Source organism: Protopterus annectens, chromosome 6.part0 (genome assembly GCF_019279795.1).
Source record: "Protopterus annectens isolate FY-2018-M chromosome 6.part0, PAN1.0, whole genome shotgun sequence".
In the NCBI taxonomy this organism is placed as follows: Eukaryota; Metazoa; Chordata; order Ceratodontiformes; family Protopteridae; genus Protopterus; species Protopterus annectens.
In genome coordinates this window covers 1,917,738,984-1,917,759,810 of record NC_056737.1, presented here as the reverse complement: position 1 = coordinate 1,917,759,810, position 20,827 = coordinate 1,917,738,984, and the positions used below count along the sequence as shown (strand labels likewise).

Genomic DNA, 20,827 nt, shown 5'->3' with positions numbered 1-20,827 from the left:
AAACACCAGGGAAACAGGACTACATTTTTATAGGTATTGGCACAATGTGAGTTATAGGGATGAATGCCCTGAAGACTTCTGTACATCTCATGGGGGTATGTGGCAAGGAATCTGGCAAAATAATTCAGCATAGTACTAATGGTAAAGCCTGTGGTTTTGGTGCTACCTAAGAAGTACTTAGGCAAACTTACCCAGTTTACCCTTGATCAGTGGTAGAAAAATTCAGAAAAGCATGAAGCAGACCAGCTTCACATCAATACATTACTGTTACTGATTACAGACTATCTCCACCTCAGCACCATATCTTTATTATTGATTTGCAATCATTTATTAATATTTACTAATATAATCTTTCTGAATTCATTCAGTCAAATAAAATGATGCGAAAACAGTTACATTTTATGTACATAAAACATTTTTAGACTTCCTTGGGCCTATCTTGAAACAGCCCAAGGCTTCCTCAAGTAGGCTAGCTTCACTGTTTCAGAAGCACTGCCCAACGCTACTACAATAAGTTTTTAATATGTATCTGTGCTACTGTAAACCACCTTTATATTCAGTCACCTTAGAAATATCTGAAATATTAATTAATATGCATCAGTTCCTGGAAATGCATGTTTTTATATCCCTGACATCTAAGCTATGTTTAATTATGAATACTCCTAAAATTGATCATCACATTTCTCAGACTCTCGCCTTCCTTCTTGTGCAAAGTATGTTGAAACCCAATATTTCTTAAGGACACTACTTCATCTCTATATGTATGTAGCATCTCTGAATCATTGAACCTAATTTATAACCTTACAAAATATGTTGTTTAAAAGTAGTGTAGGTGAAAACTGCTCCTTTGTAAATAATCATTACTTTGAATCGGCTTTCTTTGTAGTATGGTGTTTACGTTCCTTATAGCATCGCTATATATTTCATGCCTACAAATTGTATCACATCTTTGTTTCCAAACAGAATACCAAATGGTTGGTGGTTTAGTTTACAAAAAAAAAAATGAAACAATAAAAATACTTCTTAGGAGTCCTGCCATATGAAAAATGGATCACCTGTAAAACACTAACACCATTTAATCTTAGATATAAATATTCCTATCAGAATAAATACTCAAAAATTCCTATGCATTTAAATAAATATTAGCATAAGAATGGGTCATTCTGCTCCCAGAGCTGCTGTTCTCTTCTGAACTTCTTCAAACTGGCCTTCAAATATAAAAATATCAGAACTGAAAACTATTTCTACTAAATAGCATGCATTATTTAGTTTGATAATATCAAAATCTGTTTTTACAACTTCAGATGGATCCCTCAGCTTCAGTAACAGTGTCAATGATTACCACTGCTTGCAAAATGTAATGCCTCCTACTTCCAGTAGTGATTCCAATTACTCAGCATAACACTTCCTTCAAACTTGTTAAAAAATCATTAAAATCTAAAATAAAAGACTCTATTTCGAAAATGTATCACTAACCTTTATCTCAGGATAAATGGCTAAAGACTCCATTAACCAAATAGTAACAGTATGATATGACCTGTTTATTTTTTAGGTACAATGAGCAATAGATTGTTTAGCAGCAAAAATATGTAAAAATTCCAAGGTAGAAAAATTCTCAACATACAGCTTATAAATCAAACACTTAAATGTCCTGATCCACTCACATAACTTCACTTCCTACTTATCAAAATGCATGTACTTTGGGATGAAAATCCATAACCATGCAGGGTCAATAAAAAACATTTCTTGGATATTTACTTCATTTGGAAACATCAAGAATTTTGAAATTATTTGTGAAAAGGAAATTAATTTATAATTTGAAAGTAAAGTGAATTTAAGCATTATAACTTTAAAGAAAGAGATTGGTAAATTTTAAACAAACTGCAAACTGATAAGTCCATTTACATCCACAAGCAGGTAAAAGTGGAACCTTGGTTATATTAAGTAAATTTTATTATACAAAGCATCATTTAATACAGCACGTTATATTAAATGATGATACTTTTTGATAATTGTGTAAGCTTAAGGGTCCATTTTCAGGGATGACCTTGGGCACTGTCTGCTGTATGACTCAACTTCCTCAGCATCAAACAGTTTACAAGTAGAACTGAGGGAAATTCTACAATTACAACTATGCATTTTTACAAGATTTGATTAGGGAAAGTTAATTACTTCTAAATTTGGAAGAAAGCTAAATGTATATTATACTACCATACTGTGTTGTTGTTTGTCTTTCGGCTTTTCCCGGTTAGGGGTCGCCACAGTGAATGATTGGCAGTAGATTTTCACGAACGCTGAGGTGCCAGCTTGATGTCCAACCTTCAACGAAGGCACGTCCATTTATGCATGTCTTTCAAATGCCCACCAAACCCTGGGGAGGACATGCAGACTCCACACAGAAGGCAGTCCCCACACTCCAACTGAGAATCGAACGGGAGAACCTCTTGCTGTGAGGCAACAACGATACCGCTGCACCACCGCGGCAGTCACTACCATACTGTATATAATTGTTATTTATTCAAAATATTTTGACCTTTATATCCTACGTGTTGCACTATTAGTTACAGACAAGTCATGCAGAGCCTTGCAAAGCAGAACTTCAGTCTCCAGTTAAACATTCTACTCTTTGGTTTGGACACTTTGTGTTTGTCTGGCAAAAAACACTAGGCAAATTTTTTTCTCTAGAAGAAACTCAGAACAGGATTTTTTTAATAGTTATATGCTGAGCAAGTGAGGACTGAAGAAGCCAAACCCTGATGCTGCCTCTAACTTCTGTGCTGTAATGCCGTTCTTTATCTGAGATGGGTTTTCGGTTAAAACCACTTTATAATGAATAATGTCACTTACGAATAAAGCTTTGTCCTCAACATGAGGTGAAATAGTTATGTTAGAAGTATTTAACAACCTTTTCTAGCATATGGGAAATTCGAAAAACAAATTAAGGAAGACACCCCAATGACAACTGCATAGCTTGTCTATAATGGTTCTTAGATAAATACTTAACCTAAGACCTTTATTGGTAATATATTTGCAAATATTTTCTTTGCTGAACTGCAGCTAATTGATTTTAGGTCCATGAAATAAACCAAACTCTGTTCTCACTTTGTGTCACAAAAAGTGTGCTGATCTCTTGAAAAATAAAATGCTAGTGTACATTTTCAGACTTACAATGCCATTCTTATTGATGTCCCAGAGGAGCATGGAACCATCATTCCTTGTTGGGCTGTTCAGGTACAGCACTAAAGATCCAGCACAGTTTGGTGCACGACACAAAAAGGAAATATGACTCCGGATCATAACTTTCTCCATGGCAGGAAACACATCAGCTGCTTCTTCTTCAACTGCAAAATAAGAAGCATACATTTATCTCATACCATTTATTTTATTTTATTTATTTATGTTTAAATAGTACAATGCTGAATTTTCAGATTCAGGTGCAATATAGAAAGAATGTTTAGCTTGCACTTGTATTATACATACAACAGAAGCAGCCAGGAAGCAATAATTAATTGGCACAATAAAATGACTTCAGAAAGTGAAAGTGTCAACTTGTTCATTTGACACTCAAGAGAAATGCCTGTCAAACTGAAAAATCCAGGATTTTCATAAAGGCTTTAGAGTTCAACAAAGACAGTAAACTTGCTGGTCAGTTAAAAATTAATTTAGTTAAAAAATTAATTTAATCTAATTAGGAGGGTGGCCTAATGGTTAAGGTGTTTGCCTTACAAACAGAAGGTGCAGGGTTTGAGTCTCACAAGGGATAATTGGTTAGGCATAAAATGGCTCGCAAGGGTAGTTAGCCTAGTACTAATCTATGAATCTAGTACTAATCTATGAATCTAGTCTAAAAATGATATCTTACAAGAAAAAAGCCATACTGTGTGACATGTTCTTAGGAATTCCAATAGGAAATACAATGGATTCAACATTAGACTGGGATTCATAGAACAGTAGTAGATTTAGTGCAGGTAGTGGCAGCAGTCAGGGAGTGAGGGATCGCAGGAGATAGACCACTGAGATTTGTAATGTACATAATGGAAGTAATGCTAAGATTAGCAACTCCAGCATTATATGTTAATATTCATTGTGACCCCCCCTGCACTGGTCCAGTAATCAAGCAGCCTCAATCTTTACCACTGGCAACACTGAGGGATGTACACGATGGAAGAATGAGAAGTACACACACAGTAAAGTGCAATTTCCCTTAAGAGCACACAGAGATCACACTCAGTCTGGGGATGGTTTCTCCCTCTTTCTCCAGATCCCCAATAAGACTCCCCACTGGCACAGCTATAGGGTTGAGATCTCAGCCGAGTGGCCAAGCCAAAACTTCTAGCACCCTGTCTGTCCAACCACTACTTTGTTTCCTTGCCCAAGTAGCTGATACACACACATTTTGAGATTTGACTTATACACACACACACACACACACACACACACACACACCTGGGAAAGGCTAGCACAGGTTTACTAGCTATGCCCCCTTCTGCCCAGACTATAAGGTAATTATCACTGCCACCAGCCAGCTCATTATCAGCTACTATAAGTCCCTTTCAAAGGGTGTCCAATCCTACTGTGTAATGTTACTATTATCCAAATGGTAGTTTTGACCAAGACTTGCAAGGCTATTTAAGAGTGGCCTGTACAGTGTCACTAAACAGATATGCAAGTACTCTAAGAGCTTAAATATGTCTCACAAATATCAGCTACAGATAGGTTTAAATATATTTAATAATAAATAATAAAAGAACAAGACAATGCTCAGTCAATCAACACAGCTACTTCAGAGTACAAAATCACAGGAAATATTTTAAAACAACATTGCAGGTCAGTCTCAAATAAATACAGAAAACATCTAAACTAATCTGTTCTATATTCCTGTCTATATCTAAATGAAATTACTGTACTCTAGTTAGTTACTATTAGCAAGGCAAGTGCAGATGGTGATGATGAGTGGATGTTCTTGCTACATCAAAGACAAAATACAAAATGCACAGTCTCTCTCTCTCTGACAAGAGTTCTTACATTAATATCAAATATTTCTGCTGGGTTAACTTGGATGACATCACTTTTTCCCAAGCTAAACCAGAAACTAACACAATTTCACATCTTTGTGTGAGAAATACATATCTCTCAGTCCTTTGCTGTTGCTAGAAGTCATAAAACAATAAAGCACTTACAAAACAATGCAGAAGGCACTCTAGTTCTAGACATCCTATTCCTTTCCTACATTGAAACTAACTTTTATGACACAATTGTAAAACACTCTAATTTTAACTTATTTTCTTGAAGTTTTGCAAGTTATCTCTGTATGTTCCAGCTTTTAATATTAAAACATACATTTGCACAGGTATATAGTTTATATGTATTTCTGTTCTTTTCCAGTAGTGTACACTGTGGACACATCCTTGAAGCTCAGTACTATACAAACCCTGTTCAACACACACTTCTGCACCAGTTTAATATACACATAACACCTAGTTCTCTTACATTTGTAAGACAAGCATTTGAATCATGTTGATATTCACAAATGACATATGATTATTTACAAAATTCCAGATAGCTGGGCTGGCAGCATTTAGGTTTGTCACATCCATCAACAGAGCCAATGCAGTGTCACAAGTCATAGTCATCTGTACCAAAGGAGAATGTACATATAGTGACTGACATGCCACCTGTTCGCAGACCAGTAGATATTGGTCCATTTCCATATAGACAGATAGATTGTAAAGGAGGAAATAAAGACAGCACATAACATACCATCTTCTAATAGGCCAGCAGACTGTGGACCAGTTCAACATGAATAGGAGTGTAAAGGACTTACTCAAGCTTTGTCATTCACAAGCCGAATTTAGCAGAGTGCATTGTATGTCATTTCCTGTAGATATTGAGATGTGTGTAGTCTCCTTAAGTACAAGGACCTTTCTTTTTTCTCAATTGTTTTTACTGAAAATATTAACAACAAAACATTAATAAGCAAAATATTATAAAACAAATATACATATCTAAAAGAACAATAATAAACAACTAAAATAATTAAACCAACAACCAACAAAAGAGCAGAACAAAATGGCGGCTCCAGGCTCAATTTAGCAATAAAAATGATTTTATATATGAAACAACTCTATGAGAAAGAGCAGCAAAAAATCCACAACTGGCCACAGTAGAGATGAAAAAAATCAAATTTAATGAAAGAGCACTTTGGACACTCCAGCGCCTCGGCTCACAGCCTTCCAGGAGTAATACACACCACAAAACGTACACATCTTATATAATCCATTCAATGAATAAAAACAAGTCAATTATTCAGTTACACAGTACTTACTTCCAATTAATCTCCAAATTTAAACCCACAAGTACCATTGTATTAAATTTTATAATATAAACAGATTCTTTATAAAGAAGGTTGTATATTATACATTTCCCCAACTTGTATAAAAACCTGTTCTAAAACATAACCCTGCAATAAAGAATAATCACTCTGATGTTTTGTTCTGAAATGCATAGCAATATTACTTTCAACCTTATTCTTTTTTATATCCCTAATATGTTCTTGCATTCTTGCCTTAAATTTTCTTTTACTTTCTCCTATTTAAAATAATTCACAGGGACATTTTAAGGCATATATGATGCCTTCACTGTTGCAAGAAAAAATACCACTAGGTGAAAAATGAACCCCATTTATTTTATTAAAACTTGTAACAGTATGAGAACATATAGTACAACCCCCACAGGGATGTGTGCCCTTCAAAGAAGGACTCACATATAACTCATCACTAGGCAAAATAAAATAACTAGAGGTTAAAAATTCTTTTATGTTTTTTCCTCTTTTATATGAAATAGAATGATAGTTTTTTAACTCAACATCCTGAATCAGAAACATCCAACAATTGTGCAATATATTACTTATTCTCTTACTAAGACTATTGTACACTGAAACAAAATACACCTGTTCTTTTTGTTCAACACTTACCAACCCATTACTTACTCTACTATTGGACAAATTTACCTCCAATCTATATGCAACAACTTCACACAAAGAATTTTTGACATCTGAAAAGTATGTTTACTTTCTTTCACAAAATCGTCCCATTCACTACAAATTCTATGCATATGAAGAAATTCTCCATATGGCAGGGATTCCAATAGATGTTGGGGGTGAAAACTGGCCCCATGTAAAAAATGGGTATTATCCACAAACTTCCTGTGGACAGACATTTTAATACCTTCACAGTTCACCCCTCCAACACTAAATCCAAAAAACTAACCTTAGTGCCACATTGTATATTGTCAAAACTTAAACCATAACTATTCTGTTCCAAGTCAAGATGAAGGTCCCCAGCCTTATTTCTTCCCCCTTCATATATAAAAATTAAATCATCAATGTACCTGTAGTATGCAATAACATGATGTTTAACAAACTGATGCATATACAAATATTTCAACTCAAAAAGTGCCATAAACAGATTAGCATACATGGGGGCAAAGGATGCCCCCATGACCGTTCCTTATAACTGATGATATATAAACCCATCAGACGCAAAATAGTTATTCAACGAACAAAAATGCGTAAGCTCCACAATGTAGCTAGACAAGGGTGAGTCGCCAAGGAAATAATTCAAAGCTTTAATGCCATCCTGGTGTTTGATGCTGGTATAAAGACGTATAACATCCATAACCAAACAACACATGTCTTTATTCCAATTTATATTCTGTATTTTATTCAGAAAATCAAATGAATCCCTAATGTAGGATTGTGACTTCATAACATATGGTTTTAAATATTCATGTATAAGTATACCTATGTTATTCAAAAAATACTTATATGCTCCTACAATTGGGCATCCTGGGGGACTATCCAAACTTTCATGCAATTTTGGCAAGCAATAAAAAGCAGGTATTTGGAAAAGCTGGATACATAGATTCATCACTGCCTCTTCCACTAGTAAATCTATCTGAGTAAACAAACAAAACTGCATGTGTATGCTTGTAACCTCCGTTGTGCCGTGAACAGAAGCTATTCTTATCTTCTCTATCATTGGCTTTCCACAGGAAAGCCCATTTAAACTCATAGTCCCGAGACTCCCTTTTAATTTTATTTTCTTCCTTTCAATTAAAAGGGACTCCATTTCCTTTAGTTTAGCACTTAAATCACTCAAACTAGATCTAACTGAGGGGAAATAAGCAAAGGAGATATATATGAGATGGTATGCTTACTATCTTATTTGAGATGCATTTGTTTAAGTGTATCCCTCTCTATTAGTATGGAGACCCACTCACTTGCACAACGATGTGCCGCTGCCACCCAGTGGTCACAAAAATCTTTTTCTATGTTACCATTCAAATCAAAGGGCGTAGTAGGATTTTTAAATGCCCATAATCCTTTGGGTGTAATTTTAAGTTCCAGATAATGTTGCAAAGCTAAAATATTTAGATGCACCTTTGTTTCAGCAATCATTAATTTCTCCAAACTGTCACATAAATCCTGGCTCTCTTTAGACATGCTATGAGAAGCACTTTGACCAACAGCAGAAAATAGGTTGCCAAACCTGGAATGTCTAACCCCCATCAATTTTTCCATAAATCTTAAAAAACCTTCACTTATGTTTTTAGTAGCATGTTCATTAGTGAAAGAATTAGAAGAGGCTCCTTGAGCAACATAGTTATCCATGGTTCTCTGAGTTCTCTGGGATGGGGTAGGCATCACCATTGATTCTTCCCTGAAGATTCTAGGGATGTTGGAATATGGATCCGTGGCCATAATCCACCCAAGAAATATATGAAACAACTCTAAGAGAAACAGCAGCAAAAAATCCACAACTGGCCACAGTAGAGATGAAAAAATCCAATTTAATGAAACAGCACCTTGGACACTCCAGTGCCTCGGCTCACAGCCTTCCAGGAGTAATACACACCACAAAACTTACACAGCTTATATAATCCATTCAATGAATAAAATAAGTCAATTAATCAATTATACAGTAATTGCTTCCAATTAATCTCCAAATTTAAACCCACAGGTACCACTGTATTAAATTTTAAAATATAAAAAGATTCTTTATAAAGAAGTTTATCCTTAATATTATACATTTCCCCAACTTGTATAAAAACCTGTTCTAAAACACAACTCTGAAATAAAGAATAATCACTCTGATGTTTTGTTCTGAAATGCTAAAAAATTATTTTATTTGAGAAACAAATGTAAGTGCTTTCACAGGTATCCAAACTGCTTCTTCAGACGTTAACATACATAATACTGGCTCCCTTTTTAAAATACAATTTCATCACTTCCCCCCTCATTTCCTTGCAGAAATGGAACCCTTCATAAAATCCTAATGCCAAACAATTATTTACTATATAAAAATAACATAAACACATCTCTCATAAAAGCATCTCAAATTTCACACATTTAAGATGGCTAGAACCCACTTAGGTGCATAAGATCTATAACCTGATGCACAGATACAAAAACTATTCAAATTCAGATTTATATGAAAATATAAAATGCATAAAAAACCTTTACAAATTGCATAGAACACAGTTTTTATAAAGAATCATAGTATAGGTCAATAAACAAATAAATAAATAAACCTAACCCTGTCTATGCAAGGGTCTAGCCTTCAATACAGGTCCAATGGGGGACTTTATCATTTAAACCCTTCCCAGCACCCCCCCCCCTCATTCTTATAATCCATCTAGTTTCATTCAACTCTTTCTTCTTCATAACATCACCCATCCTTCCATTCATTTTTGTTTTCTTAATAACCTAAAGCTTAAACTGGTGTGTACTACTGTTGTCAATCACGTTTCGCTAAAGCATTAATTGTATTTTTATTATTAATATTATACTGATGTTCCCTTACCTTGTCCCTTAATCTTCTATCCATTTTTATGTATATAGAATGATTTACATGTCAGGCAATGTGCCAAGCAGATCACATGCATTGTTTCACAACTGGCCTCCACCTTGAATGTGAACACCTTATTAAAATCTGGCCCGATGTATCTATATATCTACAAAAATTACATTTTGTGCAAGGTACAGTGGCTGTAATGGTATCAATACATCTATTTACTTCTTTTCATTTCTAGGGTAGCATAATAATCTTTTTAAAGATTTCATATTGTTAAACACAAACCTTGGATTAACTCCTACAACCTCTCTGAGCTGTTCGTCAGCTCCAAAACTGGCCAAAACTTCTTGTAAATATCCAAAGCCTGTCTCACATTTCGAGAATAAAAAAACAGCATTCTTATTATGTTTTTCTCACAACCAGTTGTGTGCCTGTCTCCCTACAATGTACTTCAGTAAAGTACAGCCTAGCCTCCATGTTTCTTAACTCCTGCACTTGCATCAATGTATCACTAACCCTCTGTTTATTTTAGTCCCTCTTGACAAATCTATGTTCGAGGTCCTTTATTTCCTGTTTAAATATATTTACCTCAACACTTAGCCTTGACACCCTCACCCCCTGTCCTTTCACTATATTATTAAATACATAAGGGGGCTGCATTCTCCTTCTGTGTAACAAACTATTCCTATAACACTCTTTCCTATACACCCTTGTGCTCACACTTCCATCCATATGTCTCAATATTTTCACATCCAAAAACTTTATCGAATCATAGGAGAAGTTCATCATAAATCTTAAAAAGGGGGTAGTATTATTAATATATTCATAAAAGGACCTCAAATCACCTAGGGTACCTCCCCATATCATAAACAAATCATTGACAAAACTCGACACAAGCCTATATATTTATTAAATGGTACACTTAAAATTACTTCCTCCTCCCAAACAGTTATCACAATATCAGCGTAGCAACTGGCAGAAGATGTGCCCATAGGTACTCCATCCCTCTGTAAATATATGTTGTGTCCAAACATAAATACATTATGTTCCAACACTACCTCCATTTGAAGGCATAGCAGATCCACAAATCTATGATCAGATTCACTATATTTCAGTAAATATTGTTGTAACATACATACACCCCTCTCATTTGGTATTCTCGTGAATAGGGACTGGACATCTAAAGTTACAAACAACAATTCTTTCATCTCAATTCTGGCTTTAAAAAACTGATACCGATCTTCTATAAATTTTTTAAAATTTCTCATTACTACTGAGTTCCTGCTTAACAAAGGTCTAAAATTCTCTAAAAATATAGATAATGGTTCTACACACCAGTTATGTCCTGAGACTATAGGTCTCAGTGGAGGGTTCTGAGGGTCTTTATGTATTTTGGGTAGCCCCTGAATTATTGGCAAAAGTGGTTCATCCACCCTAAAATACTTATACATAAGATGCCCTATAACATGAGTTAATAAACATTCATTCAACATATTATGTACATTGTTAATCATTCTATAAACATCACTATAACAAATTCTCATATATACTTTTTCATCACTTAACATTTGTTTCATATTAAATAAATAATATTCCCAATCCATGATTACTAAAGGGCCCCCTTTATCTGCAGGGCGTATCATTATAGTATTGTCATTCTGCAATTGTCTTAAAGCAACATATTCATCTTTACTTAAGTTCTTAAACTCTTTAGAATTCCCTTGTACAGAATGTCCAGCATCAGAAAAATTCTTATACAATTCATCTATGCACAGTTTGTCATAAACCATTAGCACTGGATGGTTAACTGGAATAAACGTGCTCGGTTTAGCGAATCTAACATTCTATCACCTTCATTATCATTATTGGTATCTTTGGTTATTTTGTTTTGGAACTAAAATAACTATTTACAATGGTGTCTACCATAAACATTGCTTTTTAAACAGAAAAACAAATGTGTTAAGAGTAGTTAGCTAATTATATTTATCCAGCAGTTATTTGAATTTTAACCATATCTTATATGAAAAGATAATTCAAGATGTCTTGATCAGTTCAAGAAGACAAACTTCAGTAGCCAGATGTACAAATTCCTTCATAGTAGGAGTTGTCTGATTCTTCCAATTCTTGGTGAGGACTTTTCTACCTAATATTAAGATATCTCATAAAAAGAGGGTATTTTATTTTCGTAACAGAAGTGGGAATAGGTGTATTAAATAAAATAAGAGTTGGTCAGCATAAATTTATCATTAAAAACAGACTGTAAGAGAGAGAATTCATATTATCCCAATATGTTTTAAGTTTTATACAATCGTAAAACATATACTGCCAGTCAGCTTTAACCTTTAGTTTACATCTCCAGCATCCTATGTCTTCATTAAACATGATTTCAGCTTTATGTGGTGTGATAAAAGTTCTATGTAAGAACTTCCAAGAGAATATCCTCCACCTTAGTGATGAAGTAGTTTGTTTTGAAGATCGGAGTATTAGTTTTACACATTTGGCATATGTTTGATATGTACTAACGGTTCCTGTGAGAGGATTTCCCAGATGATCCTCTGGTTGAGAGGTACACAGACATGCTAATAAACAGGTCAACATACAAGCAGGGAGCATTACATAAACAGGTCTGTACACAGCATCACCATGCAAGCAGACAGCATGCCACATATAATAGTTTTCTTGGTTTGTCTTGCAAATTATGTTGGATATGCTTTAGACCTCTTATTAATGATCCTCATCCATAACCCCCAGATCATGTAGGAAATGGCTTATAATTCTGCCATGCATAAATGAGAAATACAGTGGTATATAATGTTGCTCATACAAAAATGCAAAATATAGTAGGTATGTGTTTGACTTACTAAATACATGCTTCCACTTATCTAGACATAGCAAAAGGATCACCACAATAGAACAGCAGAAGGGCAGGGTAGAAAATCTGAGGAAGAACATGCATCAGTGCTACCACAGTTAAGGCGCAGGCAGCACAGTACACTGCAGTACTGGCAAAGAGGTAGCATAGTCCACAATTTTGGGCCATGACACAGACACAGCATACAATACTGCATGGGTTATAACACACAGGCTACGCAGGACAGTGCAAGAACTGGCCAAACTCAGCATCAGACATCACCAAACTCACATAGATTAGTGGGTAGGTAAAGTAGAATCATCACCACTTGCACAAGTAGGGGTGATATAGTGTCAGCTGAGTGGAACATTATAATATGGTATAATGTCATGGCAGATGAACACAACAGCCACATACACTGGGTGGTCATGGGACATCAGGGATTACATCTGAAAACTGTGGAGTGACGTTGCGTTGATGTTACCATTGGTGGCATCTTCTGCATTGGCCTGTGGTGTCTGGGCTTAATATGGTCCATGAAAGGAAAGAGGTAAGACCCCAATAGGACATACAGTGTATTGATCCTGATGAGTGCTAGACAGATGCCCAAGAATGTGGGTGGCAGGTCATGTGCCCATAGATCACAAAGAAGGGGTAGAACAATGGAACTGTGCATGTGCAGTCTGATGAGGTTTCCTAGGTGTTTAGCTGGAGGAGCACTGTTGCCCACAACCTGTATATTGCCCATGACAGAAAGTGGCATTCCCTCTATCCACAAACAACATTAATACTGGCACCCCAAAAGTCCACGCAATCTGACATGGGACAGACTTTTGTCAACCTCCACGTATTCAGATCCTTCCAAAGTCAAGAAAGGCATGGCCTGTGGAGGTAGGCTGGATGGCTGCTGCTGCAATGTGTTTCATGTAGATTCCTAAGGAAGCAACATTTGCACAGAGACCTCAGCAGCATTGTGTGCTCACTGTCCATATATTACTGCCCATTTGGTGCATATTGTCCCAAAATGTACACAGCATACTCACCATCCCCATTACACTGTGGGCAGCAGCTATTTGTAACTGGATCACTCACCTACACGTGGTTAATGACAAGTGTTGCAATCATCATGAATAGTCCTGGGGTAATGACAGCTTCTAATCTCCCCAAGTCTATCCCCTATAGGGGTATCTGGATCATAGAGGTGGTGTGCATTTTAGATTGCAAGTGTACTGGGGACAGAGGTGCAGTCTATGAAGGATGCTTAGGTAAAACATGTCTGTTATGCATTGATGAGGCTGTGTGCTCAGCCTGTATCTCTACAGAGGCCTTTGTAATAAGTGATGCGAGTGTGTGTGTGTGTGTGTGTGTGTGTGTGTGTGTGTGTGTGTGTGTGTGTGTGTGCTGGACTTTCCTCCAGTGCAACCTATGAATGCAGGAGCACACATTGCACCATTGTCTGTCCACACCCATGAATCCAATGTTGCATACATATTACAATATATTATAATACAGCTGTAGCATATATTGACAGAAATATCCTATTGTGCAGGTTGTTACAGTTGCAGATTAGAGGAGCCTTGAAGGACAGATGTGTAGGTATACCTTGGTCAATCTTTGCCCTTAAACATCTTGTGGAATCTACTATACTGTACTACACTAGACATTACTCAGCTGGTGCTTCTCCTGCTGACACACAGGTGGTCAGTGCCAGCCCAGCCCCCATATCAAAACTACCCCCAGGTGTGAGGGTTATTCTCACCATGGCTGTCAAGTGACACCAAATACCCCTTAAACTCAGTGAGCCACTTCTGTCACCACACCTGCTGTAGAGAGTATTATAACCACCTACAACATTCATATCCTGCAGCAGCCCATGCCAAATCTTTTCCTGATAATACTTGCCTGTGCACTTTTGCCCAGGAGGTGTGTGCCATGTGTGTTTCGGGGCTGTAGTACTACTTCCTTCTCCTGGCAAGTGAACTTTTCCAGTCACTTCCCCTCTTATATAGCTATGCCAGTACATGTACAGCTGTGGATGAAGCATGTAAGTTTTTTGTGCCTTCATTGACTTCTAAAGTTAGTGAGAATGTATGGCATACTGTAAAATGTACATAACTATTACCAAAGCCAACCCCATTTACTATAATGGTTATTAGCTGCAGTTAGGGCTAGGCACAGCCTTTCTCAGTTGCATACTACAGACATGCCTATATGTGTGGTCCTGGAATCCCATACTTCCCTGTTGCAATACCCTTTACAGTTTCCATTGTACAACCTTAGGCAGATGAGTTTCAAGCTGCAAGTACACCATGACATATACTTCAGTGCACTGTAAATGATAGCAACCACAGGGTTTGTTGTTCTTGCATGGGGTACTTTACCAGGCAGGACCCCTTCCTTAACTCCAAGAAACTCCAAATCTACAGAATCCTTAGTACAATTACTCTGTTCCACAGTTGTACAGTAATAAAAGGTGCTGTGCAAAAGATTGCTAATGCTTTATAATGTCCTATGCTAATGAAGCTCATTACTGCCACTCACTGTGAATCATTGCTTCTGCACAATGTACTGCCTAAACATTTTGGAATAAGACTGACATGTCCCAGTGACCATAAAGCATGTGAACCAATACGCTCATGCATATGGTATGTGTACCCCAGTATCATTGTGGTGCAACACAACAGTCATGCTTTAGTGCTGTGTTGCAGAACTGCATTGCATTCAACATAATCCACAAATGGGTAGCCTTACACTTGGTGCTACTACTTTGCTGCTTGAAAGGACCTCAGAAACTGGCCATGGCTACTTCATGTACTATGGGATGCAGGGCACCAGTATAATATACCAGGAGAAATAGGATTTTCCTGTTTTTCCTGCAAAGGAAATTTATGGAGCATTTGCTGGGTTAGTGTGATGGTCCACTGGTGGGTGAATGATGCTCAGAAATATAGCTAGGGTTATTTGAAGGGGCAGTTGCCTTGGGTGCAATATGTCAGGGGAAGCAATCAACAAATGATAATGGGTAAATAGTGCATTCAATTTCATAACAGAATTTCTGAATGCCAGGACAGAAATAATGTTTTCAGGACTGAAGCAAAGCATTTGCTTCAGCACTTCCTTTAAGGTGTAACTTGCACCAAACTACTAATAGCAAATGTACTTTTTTTGTTTTATGATAAAGTTTTAAAGCAAAAGACTTTTTTTGCTCCTTGAGTTGAGTTGAGCACAACATTTGACCTGGCACCCCTTAGATCCTTGGGATAAATGAGGAGCACAGGGTTGGAGGGTTGGAAAATGGACCCTTTTCTTCAGGGACCTGGGTTCTGGATGGGTCAGCTAAAGTGCTTGTGATGCCACTGGCTTCAGCCATTCTGGTGAGCAGTGACACTACCACTGAAAACACAGGCCCTGGTTCCAAAAGTGTTGATGTCAGTCTAAGTGACCACTTACGCTAAGAGCAGGCTGAAAGCAGCTGTTTTGGAATCTGGTTCCTGTAGTAAGCCTATTTATAGACAGGCCTCACACCAAAGAAAGTCACTTACACTGAGAGCAACTCTTTTGGAATCTGGCTCAAAATAATGTTAACCTATTAAAGGATTTCAGCAAGTAATGGTAAGAGAGGGACACCAAGGTATAGCAAGTAATTTACATGGAAGGAGAATTATAAACTGCTTCTTTGCCTTCCTGTACTGTAGGGTTTGATTTCCTCATCCACCATTTACTAACTGTATGACTCTGAGAAAATCACTTAACCAGACAATGCTCACACTGTATCCAGTAGACATATCCAACAACCAGTAACCAAAAACAAATATCAAATAATTAAAAGAAAGCAATACACAGAATTCTTTGTCTGCTTCCAGCTTCCCAATTTTTAACCTTCAGCACACAAACATGTCCCTAAAAACAAAATAATGTTAACTATTAATAATAATAATAATAATAATTATATAATTATTAATATATATATATATATATATATATATATAATTAATAATATTATATAATTATTGTTAATCATTTTAACATTATTAATATTAACTATTTCAACAACTAATACAGAGAGAGGGACACTAATTTATAGCAATTATTACAGTTAAGTCATTTGGGCGGCCACGGTGGTGCAGCGGTTAGCATTGTCGCCTCACAGCAAGAGGTTCTCCAGTTCGATTCTCAGCTTGGGTGCCTTCTGTGCGGAGTCTGCATGTCCTCCCTGTGGTCGTGTAGGTTTCCTCCAGGTGCTCCGGTTTCATCCCAAAGACATGCAGTAGGTGGATTGGACACTCTAAATTGGCCCTAGGTGTGAGTGTGTGCATGTGTGTGCCTTCTGTGGAAGGTTGGGTGCCAGGCTGGCAACTCAACACCGTAAAACTCCACTGCCAATCATGAGCAGACAGATGATCCACTGTGGTGACCCCTAACCCGGAAAAGAAGAAGAAGAGTTACAGTCAAGTCATTTATTTTAGGAAGGAGAAAAAAGGCCCAGTAGCTATGTCACTGTGCCAACCAGCTTGTCAGTGCAAAAAAAATAAATAAATAAATAACTTTCACTACCTCTCTCTCTTTTTAAAATCAGTAATGTACCACTTTTTAGCACATTACCACTACTACTACACATTCTTTCAGGTGTCAGCCAAAGCCTAGTTTTCCTTATATATCCTATGTTGACTTTCTTCTCCCTATTGAGCTGGAGATTTGAAACCTGCTGCACAGGTAAGTGGTTTGGATTTCTTTACGGTCTTGAGTTAGAGAGCTGAGATCAAGTAAGGAAAGAGAAATAGAAATAGATACACTCCTGCTTGATTGCCTGCTTCAGTCAAGTCCTGCAGTTTCCAGTCAATTGATTCTTATATACTTTCATTTGCTCTGGCCATCGTTGTTGTGACCGATGACCCCCTCCTAGTTAGGGCTGTGTACTAATGATAACAAGAGTACCTGATTAGTTCTAGTCTGAGGTGACCTCAGAATTAGCCTAGTACTGTTATGTGGGAAATGGATTTTATTTTTATTGATCCAACCAGGTTACACAGTAGAGGACTGTCTGACTGAAACAACTTTCTTCTTTCACACAGGTGTAATGTGCTGTCCAGTAAATATTAATTTAGCACCTGTGGGCAACAGTTAATAAATTAATCAGATTCTCTACGAGCAAGAAGACAGAGACAACAAGTAAGTGTGGTTGAGAACTTAAAAAATTCAGTGTCTGTGTTATGAGATGCCAGCCAGCACAGCCTGTAATTCAGGCTGGAAATATGAAATTCTTGTGAATTTATATAATTATGTCTGGCGCCCTGCAGCCTACTGCCTTCCTGAATTAATTGGCTTTTGATCTGTCCTCATCCTGTTTCTTATCTGTGCCTCTTCATCTTTGCCCTGCAGTGCCAAAAATAAATAACCATGAGAAGAGGGCTTTGCTGCAGGCAGCAGCAGGTGGTTCCTGTTTATTTCACAGCTGGATAATAAACATCACAAGTCCCTGATGGACTCAAACAATAAAATAGTTTGTGACATTTGTTTGCAGTGTAGCCTACAAAAAACTGAGCAATTAATACAGTTTACTGTACTTAAAACTAAGCATGATGAAATCTTAGGAAGTTGGAATTTAACTTAAGTTCCTAAGATTTCATAAACTTAATTTTAAGTAAAAACTGTCTCTTAATTGTACACTTCTCCAGGCTGCCTGCACAAGCAAACATTACAGATGGAGTCAGACTTGGGAAAGGTTAGAAAAAGGAAAGTATCTTGTAGGAGATGGACTTGGGATGGTTTACCTGCTGCAGTGAAATGAACCTGGTGTCTGAGGCTTCCACAAGCTTCCGTTGACTTTTTTTTTTTTTTTAAAGAAGGTGACATTAATAACAATAGAGTCTACTAAGCAGGCAGGAGAAATGGAGAAATTTGAAATGAAACCAATGGATGTTATGCAAATTTGTGGCAGAATCTGAGGCTTTGTAAATTTTAGAACACAAAGCCAAAATGTTGATGCAATGAAAGATCCCATATGCACCCATTTTAGTATCAAGCATCTGGGTAATTTTCTGTTAATAGGAAGTAACTGATACATGTTCTTTTTGACAATGTGAGTTAGATTTTTAATTAATTAAGTGATGCCCACTGCATTGCAAACCAGAAGAATGTTATTCTGATTGATCATGATGTTTTTTTGTTACTCCACCACTGACAAAATTAATTGACAGTTTGAGAAATCAGTGTGCCTGGAATAGTTGTTGATCTGATGGGGTTGTCATCATATCACAGAGACAGAACATTTTTCTTTTTGATGACCTACCAATTCTTTTAGTGACCTGTACTTATCAGCATGGAATGAATGTTCTGAACAAGTTATCCATCAAGGAATATGGTACCGCTCATATTTTTATAACAAGTCTGAAGCTTAAAATTAGCCGGTAGCCTTAGCAAGGTGGCACATCTGCAGCAGGACCATCTCTGACTTACACATCCTGATGAAGACTGATGTTATCAAGTCTCCTGAATATTTTCTATTGGCGGACACTTTATTATACCGGCTGCTAGCTGAATCCAGACCAGGGGGACACAGGAGAATGCCCTGTCCTTGTGCCAGCAGACAATGAACTTTTTGCAACCTACAGAAAAAGCTTTGCCTTTGATTTAATTTCTGCCCCTTCCAGATCCGATTCTAATAATCTGCATCAAAACCATTTGATAAATCTGATGAGATACTTGTAGTTTGACTTTCTAACAACTGGAAGCGACTTTTAGAACTCTCAGGTTACTCTGCTAAAATAGGATTGAAACTCTTAAAAAAGTTTATGCAACTTACTAGTGCATGAAAAATGTTAAGAAACCCCCATACAACAACTCTGCACTAACATTCATGTTCTCTCCTACCTCACCCTAGCATCAGAAATTTTCTAGCCACCTTCAGTTACCAACATACCTCTAGTGTCTTAGACATCCTTCCTTTCACACTGTGTTTCATCTCTTCTCTCCACCACATAACCTACTCATAAATGGTCCTGTCTACACTAATATGCTACTTAAGTACTCAGTCCTACTGCTTTAGACCTACTACTTCTCTCACTACACTTTATCTCCTCTCTTCTCCACCTGTCCTCCTTGTAAATATGATTCCTTTCTCTGTTGAATCTAATTTTGCTATATTTTATTATAGCCAAAGCTTCTGCCTTATTCTTGTTGCAATCATCTCTCTTAGAGATTATCTATGCATCTGTATTTGTGTGCTTAATAATGTTCAAAATTATACTTTAATTGCATTGCACATTAACTTACATAAACTAAAGGCATTACCCCATGAGTCCTTTTCAAAGACAGAAAACAACATAAAGAATTTAAATGATGTAAAGTACAGTAGAAGGTGTGGTTTTGAAAACAATTGTTTGATATCTTGTTTATATGTTTGGATGAAAGAATTATAGAACTGTAAATTGCTACTGAGAGCTGCTGTTTGTTCATTGAGTTAAACAATGTTATACTTTGAAAAGAAAAACTCTTGATAAATCTGACATAGAAGATCATGCCATAAAACATATTGCAGTCACTGTTGCTAACCTAGTTCCAAATACTTCTAACCTGGAAAAATGAATTTACTTAGCTACTTCCCTGTTTTGCTTACTAAAAGAGATACAAATGGAGGAGCAACTTATGGAATGCAAATTTACTCTTCAGTTAGAAGCCTTTGCAAGAAAAGACTTAAAAATTTTAAGAGGAAAAACAAAAATAAGAGAGAATGTATCATTTCCATATCACATTCAGTCTTTATCAGTATAAAGTGATATGACAAAGAACTTCATCTGCCAGAAAGTTATGCAAAACTGCAGTCTATTTCCAGTTCAGTCGCAACTTAAAAATATTATTACATTTAAAATAAATCAAGCAATCATTAATGAAGTAAATGTAGTCTAAAGGAAAATCATCCATTATTTTTTCCACAGCCTGCTGAGTGCCCTCTTCCATTAAATGTAGATTCCCCTCACATAAATCTTCTCTATTTTACCTAGAAAAATCAATGCAGCTTCACCCCTAAATGGAATATGATGGATTGAGGAATTTCATTTCCTTGAGTGTAATCTTTTAGTGTTAATACATTAGTAATATAATAAAGTAGAACCTGGAAAGTCAT

General features: G+C 36.6%; 1 protein-coding gene across 1 annotated transcript in view; it reads right to left on the bottom strand.

The window, feature by feature from the left end:
• LOC122804983 overlaps positions 1-20,827 on the bottom strand; it is an 817,331-nt gene that overhangs the window by 241,085 nt on the left and 555,419 nt on the right. The window contains exon 5 of the mRNA XM_044075229.1: positions 3,169-3,341. Coding sequence (XP_043931164.1) covers positions 3,169-3,341 — 173 coding nt within the window. The remainder of the gene's footprint in view (positions 1-3,168; positions 3,342-20,827) is intronic.